General features: G+C 41.9%; 1 protein-coding gene across 4 annotated transcripts in view; it reads right to left on the bottom strand.

Annotated features, from left to right (window-relative positions):
• BBOX1 (gamma-butyrobetaine hydroxylase 1) overlaps positions 1 to 16,554 on the bottom strand; it is a 60,284-nt gene that overhangs the window by 20,132 nt on the left and 23,598 nt on the right. For all 4 annotated transcript variants that reach the window (XM_014831460.3, XM_070491374.1, XM_014831458.3 and 1 more), the window contains one exon: positions 9,679 to 9,877. In XM_014831460.3, the coding sequence (XP_014686946.2) occupies positions 9,679 to 9,877 (199 nt within the window). The remainder of the gene's footprint in view (positions 1 to 9,678; positions 9,878 to 16,554) is intronic.

The following is a 16,554-nucleotide window of genomic DNA, read 5'->3' as shown; positions in this document are numbered from 1 at the left end:
CACATAAAAATCTGCAACATAAAATGATTAAGGTTTAGTCTCATAAAGTTATTTTCAGAAAAAAAGAAAATGAATAGCAAAAGAACACACCCACAGACATTACATTCCAGAAGGATGTGGCCCCGAAAGATGAAGAATATTCTATCTTTTCAACTTCCAACTTCTCTTTCCTATTTTGAGCTACTTCTAATGAACCCAAAGACTTTAATTAAATGATACAATATATGAACGAATAACTTACATCAGAATAAGATACTCAAAAATTGGGTGATATATTCAGGAAAGAAAAGTCATTAAAAATGAAGATGAAACTAGAGAATGCAAGATTTCATAAGTGTTACAGATAATGCTTTTAGATAACTGGAAGATAAAAGGGAAAAATTTAAATATCAAAAAAATCAGGAAATAAGAAAGATTTGAGAGAAAGTCACAAATTAAGAGGATAGGCAAAGAAGATTTAATGTATGTATAATAGAAGTTATCAAAAGAAGAAACCCAGATTAAAGAACAGAACAAATACTAAAAGTGCCAATTAAAACATTTTTTTGAAATAAAAAAAAAATTTGAAAGTGTACAGTGAAAGACCAAACAACATACTCCCTGAAAAGTTGCCCCAGAATAACCAACACCAAGACAGCCTGTAAAATTCCTGGTCTTTAAAGACAAAAATCTTTGGCATCCAGGTAAAAGTACCAAATTACTTTAAGGAGAAAACAATTAGATTACCAATGGAACTATGTGACATATTAAAGATGCTGTGATCCAAGAATTTTATATTTAGCCAGCTGATTTTCAAGTACAAAAGTCTTAAACTGCTATCAACATGCAAAAATTCAGAGCATATTGTTCCCTTGAGTCCTTGCGGAGGAATTTACAGGAGAACAGGTTTCAGACAACCAAAATGAATAGATACATTGACACAGTGCTGGTGCTAAGTAGTAAACTTATATTTACTAATAGAACTAATTATAGGGGAGAAAAGAGGATATCAAAAAACTGAAAAGTTGGGAACCCAAACTGTAGTGCTAAGGGATACACACTTGTGGGATAATACTTTGAACCAGGAAAATAAGGTAGTGAATACCACGAAATTCTGGAGAGATGTTACACTGGGGAGGAAAGAGAGCTTTGTGATTGGTGGGATATGTGCATGGGTTCTGGAGTGGCTGGCAATGTTCCATTTCTTGACCTGGATGGTGATTAAGAGTGTTTGTCCTACAAGAACTCATTTTAGCTGCACATTTGTTTTGTGTGATTTCTCTGTATCTATGTTATATTTTACCATGAGAAGTGCTTTTTTTTCCATTTATTTTTAAATGTTAATAATACTCCCAATAATAAAAATAAAGGCAGGTAGTGATAGAAAGATGACAACTACTTCTAAAAACATAAAGAAAAAAGTTATAGCAATTTGTTCCAAACAAAGTCCCAAAGACTTTCACCATGCAAAACTAAGAATGCAGTGCATTACAAAATAATAATAATTTATGAGAATTCCCCATTAAACATGTTCAGTAGTTTTTTTGGGGTGGGAAGCCAAATTGTGCTTAATTTATTTCATCAGAACAGGAATTGGATGCTAGTTTAGATTTTTAATGTGAAAGATGAAAATATAAACATTATCTTCTCTTGTGGCAAGCTATCTGATTCTTTGTCAATTGTCATTTTCCCTTTGCATAAACAGTTGGTTATAATTTGAGCTTAATCAAGGGGGAGGTAATGAATATTCTGGTGCTGTCATTATAGTTGGGTTGGAGGAATTTCCATATAATCCTGTGAAATCAATTACTCCCTTGCGTCGGAGCTATAAATATGAGTATAAGCCATGTTTGACAAGAGCCGTCAAATGTTGACAACAGTCAATAGCTATGATGGCCTTAGGAACGATGGGGAAATGTCAGACAACAACACGCTGCCACAGTAGCATGGGGTGAAGGGAAGACTGCAGACTGTTGGGTCCAGTAAATCTGGGTTTGCAGCGTGATTCTTCTGCCTCAGTTTCTTTACCTTTAAATGGGGATAATGATTCTTATCAGAATTGTGAAGATTTGAGAGAATGACTATAAAGCCCTGAGTTCATACTTAGCACACAAAAGGTCTTGGATAGAGAACTATTTTCTCCCATCCTAATGATAACAGCTGCCTGTCCTGGCTCCACAGAGAGCAGCCGAGGAGACATTGGGGTCGGCGGGCTGGTGGAGAAGCAACAGACTTCTTAGGGTTTCATAAATTTCCTCAAGGGATTTCTAGAGGAGCATGAGACACAGAAATTATTTTTCCTTTCATTCACGAGATGACCTCAGACTCAAGTGGTTTTGTTGGCAGTAACTTTAATTACTGCGAAAGCTAATATTACAAAGGGAACCCCAGGGACTGGATGCTGGCTGATAACATAAGCCAGGGTTCATCATGGCCCAAAGAACATGGCTTGTTACTCTGCTCAGGAAACCCTAATACTCACAAGAATACACATTTTCAAGGTCCCCCCGCCCACCCTATCAAACACTATGGTCAGTCCTAAATCTAAAACAACTCATTAAGAAATCCCAGTGTGATGTTTTACAAAGTAGAATGGAATTACAACTAAATTCAGAACCCAGACAAGTTTTCTTTGTTTTCTTCCCAAGTCTGAATTGCTCCTAGGTTGATTTTTTTCATAAATCAGAAGCCATTTTTATTCAAGAAGTGCTGTGCGGTTTCTCAAGCAATTTCTTGGCCAGAAACTTCAACGAAACGGGTAAACTTGTTTTTCTTTCCCTGTTCAGTCCCCACACTTCACAAACATTTTCTGGTAACATGTATATCAAGCAAGTAGCTGTTTCAAAGTCAGATTTGGAGGCAGTGCTAATGGTAAAAGCAATTTCTAAGGGGCCAGATGCCAAGGAATAATAGTATTTTTCACTCATACACTCTCAATCTCTAATACAATCTAATGTGTGAAATGCTGCTGGGCTGGCTTACAGAAATGAGAGCCGAAATCCAGGGAATGCTGGAAAGAACATATACTTGCACTCCCCAGGGGCCATTTCAATATTCTTAATTCTTAACTGGCCTGGCTGGTGTATTTGACAAACAGCCCACTAGAAACGTTTTCTGTTTGACATTATTTTATTCATCCAATGAAGCCTGCAAGCAAGGCACTCAGGCAGATGCAAAACTGGGCAGTAGTAGTAGCATTTTACGTTTTTCCAGCAAATTTTCATCCAAAGACCTCAAAGGGCATGATGGGTACTAAAACACACCCATAGAAAGAGAGAAGGCAGTCCTCAGTAAAGAACCACAGAGATCTGGGAAATTACATGAAAATTCAGATCCACTTCTCACCTCCAAAGAGCTGGTGGTACAGCTGGGATTAAACTCTCTTCCCCTGTTGGTCCTGTGGGCAGCTCTCTGGGCAGGAGCGCAGTACAGACGCTCTGGGCACCGGGTTCTCAATTCTCTCCTAAACTCTTTGTAACGAAGAGTTCCACGCTATTTATCTAGATTTTTTCCACTACAATTTGTGGGCTTAGAAGCATTATTCAGCGATTATACAGCTTCCAATGCTTGTCTCCACAGGACAAAATTTGACTACCACCAAGATCCATACGTTTATTTTCTTTTAGCCCTTTTCCTCACTGTCTCTCACCATCTTTATTTTATTTTTGCTGTTACTGTTTCAGAAAAGTATATTTTTTTCATTTTCACCTCATTATTTTTATTAGTGTAATTCTTGCTACAGATATTAATGCAACTTGCTTGTGCCAGCAAATAAAATATTCTTAGAAAGAAGAAAACCTGAGCTTCTTGGCTCTAGTCTAGAAAGAAGGCAGTCTTGCCAGCTGAGGTTGAAATTTGTATTCTCTTCTGCTTGACTTTCTGATGAAGAAACATCACTCAGCGTTGCCCATGAGATTAATTTTCTAAGGAGTGATAAATGTTGATAATGCTGAGAGGATTTTTGATGTCTTGACCAAATGCAAGTTCCCAATATCTTAGCATATATTCTCTTTCATTAAAATTTCCTGGGGGATAACGGTGTGCTATGTGAGGCACTGGGCTAGTACTAAAGTCACCATCCTGGTTAGGCCACCATTTCTGCCTGCAAGGAGCTCGATAAGACGGTGGCAATGGCAATGAGATACGCATGCCTTATTTTCAAAGGTTATCCTGACTAGTAGGTACAAGCAGGATAACTAGTTAATACACAATGCTAGTGCTAAACATTAAAAAAAAATATGTCACTGAATTTTCCTGCCCCTCCTGACCTCTGAGTCACACACACACACACACACACACACACACAAATGAGCTCATATAAATAATAATCTCCTAGCCAGTTTATTTAGTTGTCCAACTAATCAGAAAAGGAATTCTCAGGGTATGGTTTTGCCTTTTTATGGAAGACCATCTGAATTTCTCAGTGTTGTCTTATAATTATGGTCTCAAAAGACCACGACCAGTAAATATTACCATGACCCAGCAACCAAACAGCGGTGCAGAGGTGGCCATTTTCTTTCATACTTCATGCATTACCAGCAAACGTAGAATCTTCTTCAGAAAATAGAAACTGCCTTACTAGACGTAATGAATATGTGGGAGAGGGGAGAATTTCCACCTCTCTTTCTGGATGGGCCATTCGGAATGCAACACTGGCTCCTTTGGGTGAGCAGTAAAATAGTTACGTGGCTGTGTTGTAATGCCTGGGCTTGGGGGTGAAGTGCTGGTGGTGATCTCACAGAGCAGAGGCTGGGAGGGGGCCCTCTTCCCCAGAGCTGCAGAGGCTGCCAGATCAAGGGAGGATGCAGCAGGGGTGGGGGTTGCCAGGGAGGAGGAAAGAGGTTAGCGGGTCAAGTGAGAAGGGCAGGAAAGGCCAAAACGCAGCCAAAAACAGAAGAGGCCCCGGGTTGGGTAGTCGGCAGGCAGACTAAAGCTGGGAGATGGAAAAGCAAGGGAGATGCATGCAGGAAAGAAGGAGCTGAGTACGCAGGGAGGGAAGTGACCCTGAACCACAACTGAGAAAGGGGCTCCCGTGGCTGTCCCGGATTGGCTCTCTCTGGTGGATAAAATGCCGTGGGTCTGAGCTGGATTTGCTTGAGGATGGGGAGGACGCACTGCATGGCACACGTAGTCTTAATTAAATATATATTGATTAAGGCCACACCTATTTGCACAATGGTAGCCTGTGTAAATTTTGAGCAGTCTGGCTTCATTTTCTCTGGCGGTCATATTGTTAGCTGGCTATGGCCCTCTCTTGACCATGCTGTCACTGTGTGGAGAGCATCACCCTTCAGTTATGCACTAACTTTTCACTACTGTTGGCATATACTGACTGTCATGTTCCCTCATTTCCAATACCAAAAGTCCAGTGTTACTTTTCGGTTTATTCCTTGGTTTTATGGAATTTTTATTGGTCCACACTATTTAGATGAAGTCAACCCAAGTATTTACACATTCGCCCATAGACAACAATCACCAAAGATAGTTCTCCGTAAAGTAGAAACCTAAATCTGGTTCAGGACAAAATGCCTAGCGGGCTGCCTCGCACAGAGCAGTGTTGAAGGAATGGTTGTTGCATAACTGAGTAAAACCACGATCCCACGGATAAAGACATTCTGTTTGATAGACAGCAACTGTATTTTCTTTCAGATTTGCTCTGTGGGGGGCATTCTTGAAAACATCCTAATGTGGTACAATAGTTGAAGACGGCAGTGTACAAGGTAGAATAAAGTTTACAAGGGCTATTTCCCACTGGGTTAATGATGTGATAAAATTCAGATAACTTCTTCAATAAACAAATGACGCAGAAAGACATTTTTATGGATTTTGTAGGGGGAGGGGTTCAGAGATATGAGATGAGGCTTTTGGCCACACTCTGTAAAAACTACGTCACTCCATACCAAAGGCTGAAATCCTCCCGGAAAGGTTGCCTTTTTACATACTGCTCTGCGTGCATATATCTTTGACAAAATTGACAATAGGAGTTTCATCAACTCTTACTCTTTTCTTCCAGAAAAGCTTTCACCAGCAAGGCATGATTGCATGAAAAAATATTGCCTAGATGAGGTACCAACAAAATAATGACAAGCATCTGAGAAAATACAGATGTGGAAAACGATGTGTACTTTTGTCCTCAAAGCTATTCCCATTTTGATTTAGTAGCTGAACATAATTTTATGATTATGAAATGCCCTAATGATTATTGCATTCATCTGCTGCTTTATAGTCCTTCAAAAACATCTAGGTGTGCATTTATTCATTGCACGCTTATTCCTTGCCTGCCATATACCAAGATTGCACAAAATGCTATAATCAACTGTTTTTGTTTATCTAACCAACTGTTTAACAGTGGAGATGACAGCCAAGAACCAAAAGTAGATACTATAATTCTCAATGTAGACCCATGCAATTCAAATTCTCCAAACGAATAACTTGTTTGAATGGAAAAGTGCTAGGTGGGGATTAGTTTCCCTTGGGAGGCATGTTTAAAGCAGCACCAAGCTATTATTCTTTTTGGCATCTAACTGAGCAAGAGCGGAAGCCAGGCTTCTTGAAAAATCTACACCGAAAGAAAAGTTTCCTTTTAACCTTCCCCGCTTTCCTTTCTCTACCCCTCTCCTGTTTTTGGCGGTCCCTCTTCCCCATTATTTATGGCCTTCATTTATTCATTCCACTCACTCACTCACCAACCAATTATTTTGAAACCAGAGCAAGGCACTTTGCCAGTGGAGAAACACAGATATGAACGAGAGGGACCCTGTTGAAGGCAGCTACTGGTTCTGCTGTGAAGATAAGTCGTGTCCAGGCGTTAGCACAGTACAAAGAGGTGCATGATAAATGCCATCCAGTGGACGGGACGGTGAGGTGTCAGAGGACGTAAGGCACCTGAGTTCTACACCAGTTGAGACCTGATGGCTCTTGAACTACCCCTTCCTCTCAACCAGAGCTGGGCAGCCTTCACTGCACACGGGAATCACCTGCAGAGTTTTTCGAAGTCAGTCCTGATACTCAGGCTAAATGCAAGTCTCTGGAGATGGGACCCGGATGCCAGTAACTTTTAGATTAGCTATTCCAGTGTGCAGGCTAGGTTGAGAAGCATTGTTCTAAATATCCCTTTTTCTTCTAAATTTCATGTTACCAAAATTTTAATATCACTTCTCCACGTTACTGTGGAAAGGAGCGGAAAAGGAAAATAACATCAGGGAAAAGATTCACTTTTCTCTTTCCTTAACAAACAAAAACGAAAAACTAAATAAACAGACAAATAAAAACAAAGCAACAACAGAAAAACTGTTCTCTTTTGGAAGTTCTTGAGGTAGGGAATTCAAAATTCCCAAGGGAAAGGAGAGATCTTGGCAGTCAGTGGTGGCAGCTGCAGTGGTTTAGCTGGAGAGACTCAGGGAAGAGCTGTGATCCTCTGAGGAAGGCGAGACCAGGCAGGTTAAACCTCCTGGTTAGATGCCGGGGTACCGGACAAAGGAAATGGAATAGGGGGAGGAGGAGGTCTGGTTTGTTTTGACAACAAACCTTTAGTATTTATTCCAATAAATTTCACAATATTAAATCAGTGGCCAAATTATTAAGCCTTTTAAGGACTTGACAAAACAAAACACAAGTCATAAATCAGGACAAAGATCTGACCCTTAATGTGATGGATGGGGATGGCAGTTGGGGAATTATAACAACAAGCCCCCAAATTTGGCCACTGTTACAAGTTGTGAAATGTGCTGGCATAGATACAAAAAGTCTGTTGTCAGCAAATAAAATGAAGTAAAATCATGTAGAAGAGATTTAGTTGAAGTTTCCTGTTCCCCCCCAGTGCCCGAAAGCATCTTCTCCGTGTTCCTCCTTCTGATCACTGAGAGCGAGGGGATGAGGAAGCCCATGGATGAGACAGACCCAGATTCCAGATTTTGCTACCTGTGGGAACTCGAGTTACAGCCAGTTCTCTGGGCTTCAGATTCCTTATCAGTGAATGGGGGGATAACATCTGTTTCAGAAAGTTGTGAAAATTAAATAAAGAACAAACAATACAGTTAAGGCTCTTAAGAATTTCAAGACTTTTCCTCATTTTTTCCTTTATGTATTGTTCCTGCTGTAATCTCGAAGGCAGTTTAAATTCTGGCAGACATAAGGGAGATAAAAATTTTGTACAACACAAATTTGCCAATGGGGAAAGTAAGTTCTTGGGGTGGGGTGGGGTGGGGGCTGGGTGGTCCGAGCCTAAACATGATGGGGTCTTCTGCCATGAATAAATTTGTTCAAATCATTGGGGGCAAGTGACTGGCCATTTTCGATCCTCTGTTTATCTAGACACAGGTCTTCCTCTGGATTAGGGGTGGCAAGCTCAGAGGCTAGTAGGGCCCTGCAGGCCTGAGGTGGGGGTGAGGGCGGGATCTGTGGAACACAGAGAATATTCTCTCTCTCTTCCAGGGGCAGCCTCTACTTACATCCAGCAGGCAGTTGGCATGAGGGATTTAGGGTCAATTGTTGCCAGATCTGATTTTTCAACAAAAGTGAGATCCATATTTGTCATAAAATCTTCCAGTTTTTAAGCGTTGTCGACTAATTCTATCTTCTTTCAGCATCAGGTGGGCCAAACAAAACACATCTGAATGTAGCCTGTGTGTCACAAGTTTGCAACCTTTGGATTTTGAAGGTCCTTTTCACCTCCAATGCCCTCTGCTCTATGAGCCTGAGAATAATTGTATCCATCTTGCATGAGAGGCCCACCTTGAGGACTAGAAATACAGTCATACCCTCTGCTTCCAAATAAGTGTTTCCTGTTGTTAATGTTTCATTATCCATAATTGATGTTACCCCCAGGCAACTCTTATGCAAACAGCCTCTTATTCCAAAGTTCAAATCAATTATATTTCCTGTTACTTGCTAAAGTGCACAGACTTTATTTTCTGCATGTTAGTTTTATCTTTTTTAAGGCAATTGGTGGCTGGTTTCAATTCCCCAGGGCCCAACTTCACTTTGCACCAACTCTTGGGAGGTAAATCTTTCATGAGCTTTAGCATTTGTAAAGCTGAGTATGTTATAAACGTCTTGGAGAAACACAATCTTCCATCCCATCTCTTATCAACTGAGTTGTGTAACCCCAAATTCATATGATGAAGCCCTAACCCTCAATGTGACTATATTTGGGGAAGGGGCCTTTAAGGAGGTAATTAAGGTTAAATGAAGTCATGAGGGTGGGGCCCTGATCCAATAGGACTGCTGTCCTTATAAGAAGAGGAAGGGATACCAGGAGCGTGGGTATGCAGAGGAGAGGCCCTGTGAGGGCACAGTGAGAAAGCGGCCATCTGCAAGCCAGGAAGAGCTCTCACCAGAAACCACACCTGCCAGCACCTTGATCTTGGACTTCTGGCCTTCAAAACTGTGGGGAAATGAATTTCAGTTGTCTAAGCCCCCCAGGCTACAGGATTCTGTTGTGGCAGCCCAAGCAGACTGATGCATCACCTAAAACTAGCCTGTCATCCTGTCATTTGTGTCTGATGCCTTTCAGCTTTTAGGCTCCTTAAAAATTCCAGTCATCCTCAGAGAAATCCCACTTTTAACTCATCTTCCCATCTGACTTCCTGCTCAAGATGTTAGAGAAATTTCTGTATCTCCAATCAAAGGAATCCCCCTTCTGGGAAGTAAATGCAACTGTGTAGATAATGACAAAATACAAACTATTTGGTGACTCACCCATAAAATGTGAGATAAAGGAAACCAATTCTTTTCCCAAGTTTTAGAATTTCTCCTCGCTTGTCAGCTGCTCCCGTGAGTCGCACTATGCCTACTTTCTTGAGGCTCGAGAGCCAGTTGTATGCATGCTCATCATTTCTTAAAACGTCTTCAAAATCCAGCGTCGGGAGCTGGAGCTCCGAGCCCCAGTGCTGACATTCTGGGAATTAAGGAAAAGAAGAAACCAGATGGAATGACATCGTTTTTACGTACAATGAGAACCTCAGAGATGGGACGAACTCATTGAAGCTGACCTTTGATTTATCACAGAATTTACTAAATTTCAGTCATATTGGAAATGCCCAAGTTACCAACATTTCTTCCCTGGAGCCAAAACAGTCTACTTCCTGCCTACACCTGAGCCTGACCTGCGACAGGTATTCACTGCATGATGTTTGTCGAGAGAATGTTGTTCAGCTTACAGATGGCTCTTGACCTGTGTATTCTTAGGGCTTCTCTCCCTTGACGCTGCTTAGAAATAACACCGAAACGCTGTGTATTTTAACAGCCAAGTTATATTGCTCAACTCCAAACAGATGGTAAAATCAGAATGGTGGACTAGATCAGCATATGCCTATTCCTGGGGATGGGGGGGTGTTTGTGGTGGTGGGTACAGCTCCTTCTTTCTCTTATTTCACCTCATAAGAAGCTTTCTCTGGGGTCAGATTGTTCTTTGGAATCAGCAAAAGCCGTCTATGGGGAAGAAAAGATGAAAGATGTGGTCCTGGGATGCATGGACCCTTTGGTGACAATGCCATGGGAGATAACGTCAGTGCCTTCCTCAGTTCTTGGATGCCTCATGACTAAATGCTCATAAAAATGTTTCCTTGAGAAAACAGAAAGGAAAACAAATGTAAAAAATAATTTGCTGCTAAGCCAGGCTCCCCCAAAGGAGGTGGAACACAGAGGAAATGTAATTTTGCCAAGGAAAATAACTCTGATATTAATAACTGCATTCAGGAAAGACCCAACTCTAGCTAACCCATTTCATTCCTTCATTTTTTGGGACAGAATTTGCCCTAGAAAGGCAACCCTTCCTAACAACTGACAGAGTGAGATCTTACGCTCCCCATACCATCCTGAGCGACGCCCCACTTTTCAAACCGGGGAATGTAACGTTATGGAAAACAACCCCAAAGCTGCCATTTAAGAATGAGGAATGGGTCGGGTTCCCCTGTAGTAGCTGTAGACTGGAAATCATTCCCTCTTGGGTGTCAACATGGCTGTTTCTGTAGAAGCAGGGATTCCTTAGGAGTCAGACAGGGGCTGTGGTGGTAAGAAGACCCGTGCAGGTGCTGGAACCCTCTTCCTGCTCTCTCACCAGCTGGTTGCATAAGGACACTCGCAGAGGTGAGTGGGGCTGCGTGGGAAGAGCTAATCAGACTACAAATGCACATATCGCCAAAGTTTCTGGGTGATTAAGCATAACAGCTTGCACAACGAGGCAAAATTTCCAAGGCCGAAATTGCAAACTGTCAATTAGGCCTCTGTAGTGGCTGCATTAATTCTTTCGGGCTAGGTGAATGTTCTTTAGTAGTGAATACATTCCACAAGCCCAAGTGATTTATTGTACCTTCTCAGGAAGTCAAGATTATATTCAGCCACTGGATCCTAATTTCTCATTTTAACTCTTCTCTCTCTGTGGGACTAATCAGAACTGAAAAAATCTATAGCCTCTCCTGCTCCTTTTTTTTTTTGGTGTTGCTTAGTAAGTGCTTGCTACGTTTGAGAGGACCTTAGAATTTAATGTTAAACAAGCCACCTTGGCAAAGGGAAGCAGTTCAGCACACCTTATGCCAGAGCAAATGGCTAAACAGTTAACAGACAATGAAGTGTGAAGGTTTTAGGTTAAAATTATAATTTTTTGGGGGGGCGGGAATGGTGTAAAATACTTGTTCTTGGTATTCCTTGATTATATCAGCTGTCCAAAAATTATTTGCTGGTTTATTTTTTCAACAAGCCTAATATTTTACCATGTCGCAAGTCACTGTGATAGGCAGTAGATTTTAAGGAGCTCGCAGTCTATGGCAGAATTGGCCTTGGGTGCTGACAGCTAAAACACAGTCTGATAGATGCCAGAGTTGAAGTCCATTCAGGATACTATGAGGTATCAGATCTTCTATTCTTTTTCTAATGCCCCTCTGAGACATGAGCTACTCTTTCTCTTGCATGGTGGTTATCCAGGTCTGCCCCTCATGTCTCGACTATTTCTTGCCAAATCAAGCTGGATTGGTTTCATGTGAAAGAGCCTCTTTTCTGCGAGGCAAGCCACCCGGCTGTGTTTTCAATATTGCGTGATGTGGTTCGCCTTGCCACTCCCGTTTGTCACTCCCGTTTGCTCTTTGCATTTGAAGTCTCCAGATTGTAGTACTTGATACTGATCAAAAAGGTCTGCATAAAGAAGGTGGTAAAGGTCACACAGATTGTTTATTGGCTGCCTAACTAGAAAAATCATTTGGCTTCTAGTTAGGAGAAAAATTTTCTGGGCAAAATATCAGCGTTAAGATCATAACTAACAAATCACTATCTCCTCTTTTCAAAGCTTACACCTCAGTAGACTACATCCAGAAACAAAAAACACTGAAAACAATTTTAAGCTTATTGAGCCCCAAGTGAAAATTACAGGCCCAAAGAGAATCAGAGGTGGATGTGATATTAGAGACTCACCTGGCATTTTCACATCGGCTTCAGGATTTCCCATCTCCTTCAGTTCTTATTATTGAATAAAAAACTTGTCTAAACCACAGCTGGGGATTCTCCCAGGTCTTAGGCACTGTGGTGATCTGGCCAAGGCCATGTTTTTTTTTTTTTTAAGGATTGGCACCTGGGCTAACAACTGATGCCAATCTTTTTTTTTTTTTCTGCTTTATCTCCCCAACCCCGCCCCTGTACACAGTTGCATATCTTAGTTGCAGGTCCTTCTAGTTGTGGGATGTGGGACGCCACCTCAACGTGGCCTGACGAGCGGTGCCATGTCCGCACCCAGGATCCGGACCCTGGGCCGCCGCAGCGGAGCGCGCGAACTTAACCACTCGGCCACAGAGCCGCAAGGCCGTGTTTTTATTGCTGTGTAGACTGTTAGATGGATTGGCTGTTGTCTACATGCCCATCTGTAGCAAATGTTGTCTTTATTACAAAGATTAAGTAACTCACTGATGAACCTTTGTTATAATATTTAGAAGAAAAATCTTATATCCTATTGAGGGCAAACCAGCCTGGAGAAATAGTATGCTCTAGACCACAATATTGTCAAACTGAACTTTCTGAGACGATGGAAATACTCTGTGTCTGCGAGTCCAGTACCATAGCTGCTAGCAACATGCGGCTGCTGAGACTCGGGGCGTGGCCAGCGGAACTGACGAACTAAATGTTTTACTTCATTTAATTTTAACTCATTTTGACTTAAATTTAAATAGCCACACATAACTAGTAGTGTATGAAACAGGACACGAATAAAGAACACGGAGGCAGAGAGGCCTGGGTGTGAATCGCTGTCCTGCCTCTTACCAGCTAGTTTCTTGGTCTCCTCTCTGAGCCTTCCTCTCTTAATTTGTAAAATAGGTGCAATTATGTTCACCTTGCAGGTTATTTGTTGACCATGCAAGGAGATTATGCGAGGAGCTAGTATACTGCTTGCAGACAGTAGACCAGTAATAATATAGCAACAGCTAATATTTGCTGACACTTTCTAGGTGTCAGGCACAGTGCTAGGTGCTTTCCATATATTGTTTCTTTTAAGGGCCACAATAAACATGTGTGACAGATGCCTCCAGGGTTCCCGTATCATCGAGAAGGGAACAGAGACCCGAGGCATGCAGCTCACGGTTTGCTGAGCTGGTTCATCACATCTCGGCCACTGATTCCAAAGTCTGTAATTTTAACAACTACACATACAATAAACATTTGAGGCCTTGAAATACTGCTGTTACATGCATTTTTACGTCCTATGTCTGAAATGCCTGTAGTATTCTGTCCCTTATACAGGAAATCTACCAGATAAAAGAGAAGGCAGGGCAAGTTACAATTAGGAACACGCTGTCTGAACTCGTTCAAGATAAGCGTTGGCTCGGCGTCAGGACTGTAAATGTAGGAGAAACATTACGACGAAGTTTCAGTGCACAGCACTACAGCAACACGGCTGTTCGCCTTTTGTGAAATGAACCAAGGCTTAAAAATTAAAATGGCTAGTTTCTCTTCTTTAATCTATGGCAGGACATTTCAGTGATCCACGACCGTTTGGTTTTACTTAAGGCCATTGTCACTTTCCAGAGAGTTTTGGTGACTGTGTGGCAGGGAAATAAAATAAATAGAGGTTGAAAAAACATTTTCAGAAGATGTAAATGTTTGAAAACTTTGAGTTTGTATTTTGACTACTTTGTGGATTCAAGAAAGATCTACTTAGGGCACACACTACATACATGTATATTTATAGCATGTTCTAGTGAATTTTTCTTTCTACGTGAGTCATCTTCCCACTATAGAATAACACACATACCTCTTTGTTTGAAAAACAGAATGAGCTATATTCTTTCAATAAATACGTTACTCTTTACATGTGTACAATTAACCATTTTCACACAGAGTCTCCAGTATATCTCAGGCTGTCCATATTATAGACCGCATAGTCTATACTATAAATAATCTCAAATTTACAGGATTTTACTATCAGAGGGTGGTTACAATGCCTTTTAAGTTCTGCAGAGTTTACAATTTTCCAACTACAGCTCTCCTTTTGGTGTGCCCTAGCAGGAGCTTTGCAAAAATCAGTGATCAAGGGCACAGCCCATCACAGAAACTGTGTCCTAACGTGAGCCACTCACACACTTGGTTACGCCAAGTGTGACTTTCAGAGTTGTGACTGACCAGTTTCCAACTTCAGCATAACATCCCGAATATAAAATACTCTAATTTTCAGGGAGAAATAAACGACATTTCAATAAGTCCCCAGTAAAATCATTCTACGATATCTGCACAGAAACTTTAACAGTGGAAAAGTAATTTAAAAGCATTTTCCCAGTCTCTTCCAGCGGCAAAACATAACTACCGGGGGCCCAAAAGAAAACACATTTGACCAGAGTAAATCATTTGTCAGGTGAATACATTAAAAGAAAATTTAAATCTCACACTTGGGTCTGGATACATAAACAGTATGGAAAATGACGGAATATTTAAGGCATGAACCACCCTTTCTAATTTAACTTACGGCCTTACTAATAAATACTTCCTTGAACATGTGCTTCACACATCATAAAATTTATGAACAGGCTACATGCTGGCTTTCAAGGAACCATTTGTACAAGGTTTCCTTTTCAGGGTTAAGCATCACATTCCTGGATCCTGAGATGTATTTCAAAAAAGGAAAAGACACAAAGAAGCTCTTTAGTGAAGGATTGGTGAGTGCAATGTTGCAGTCATCAATGTTGCAATGTGTTATTTCAATAGTGTAGGACTTCTGTCCACCTGCACTGAACTCTGCTGTTGGCTCTGAAATAGCAATGGGAGGTGCTGAGGACTGGCCAGTCTCTTACTATCTTTTCATGTAAACGCCTGCAGGGGCCCAGCCAAAACCAAAATCTGAACCCTAGCAAAGGAGAGGCACTTGGGGAGAAATAAGGCCTTGATGGCCTCCTCTGCGCTAAGGGGACCTGCTCTCTTGGATATTCCTTTACTTCTTGTCTAGTGAACTCAACATGTCTTTCAAGATTCTGGTCACTTGTCCTCTCTTAGACTGAGATCTTCCCGAAGCTGACCCTGAGATGAGAGGATTTGAACAGAAGCAGTTTCTGAAGGAGGCGCCCCTGGAAGCAATCACAGGAGTGGGGGACGAAAGCCTCTGGGAGGCGTTTTAATGAACCGGTGACTGACTGCTTTTGGCAGCAGGGGCTCAGCACAGGCAGCGCTGTAGACTATACTTCAGAGTTGTCCCACCCAGGGGCAAGGAAGCTGAGATGCATAGGCCGCCCACGCCCCCCTTGGTGGTTGAGGGCTGCTTCTCTGGGTGTTCCACCCTGTGTGTTGGCCAAGTGTGCTCCCTCAGGGAGAGAACGTCCTCCAGCGGCGTGGCAGTCTTGCAATAGGAAGCTGCTGGCACATATGGGAGGATGGCTGAGGGGCTCTGGTGGGGCACCGACAGCCTCTGCAATGCCTTCCTTCAGGATCTGCGAGAGTGGGTTAGACGGCTGTCCTCTGGTCCCCCAGCACCCGTACACACCTCAGTCACAGTGATCAGTCACATTATGTGAAATGATCTTTCTCTTATTCAACACATACTTGTTGAAAGCCTTGCTATGCAAAAGAGATCACATTAGTAAAGAAAAATAGATGTGATGACTGCCCTCATGAAGGAAAAAAGTGAATAAACAGGGAGCAAACAAATAAATACACAAAAGTAAACATTGTAGCAAGTGCTATGGGGGTAACAAATGGGGTGTATTGACCAACAATTACTGGGAGTGGCATGGGGAACCTATTTAGACGTGGCAGTTAAGAAAGGTCTAGCTGAAGAGATGCTATTTAAGCCAAATCCTGAGGGAAGAGAGAAGCCAGTCATGCAAAGGGCAGGGAGAAGGGTGTCCAGGTGGGAGGGACAGTAGCAAGAGGGGGATCTCTTATTTGTTGGAGAAACTCAAAGTCACCCAGGCTCAAAGCCATGAGGCAAAGAGCAGGTGTAGCAGATGAAGCGGAAAAGTAAGCTACAGAGGGTCAGCAGGGCCTGCTCTCTCTCTTCCACTGGACTGAAGTTCCTTGCAAACCATGGAAATCGTGTCAATTATCTTTATTTCCTCACCAACACTGCCCCCTTTCTCTTCCTTTCCCCAGTATATAGCCCAGGGTTGA

The sequence above is a fragment of the Equus asinus genome, chromosome 20, assembly GCF_041296235.1.
Source record: "Equus asinus isolate D_3611 breed Donkey chromosome 20, EquAss-T2T_v2, whole genome shotgun sequence".
NCBI lineage: Eukaryota > Metazoa > Chordata > Mammalia > Perissodactyla > Equidae > Equus > Equus asinus.
The sequence above is the reverse complement of the archived record's forward strand: the minus strand, read 5'-3'. Positions and strand labels throughout refer to the sequence as shown.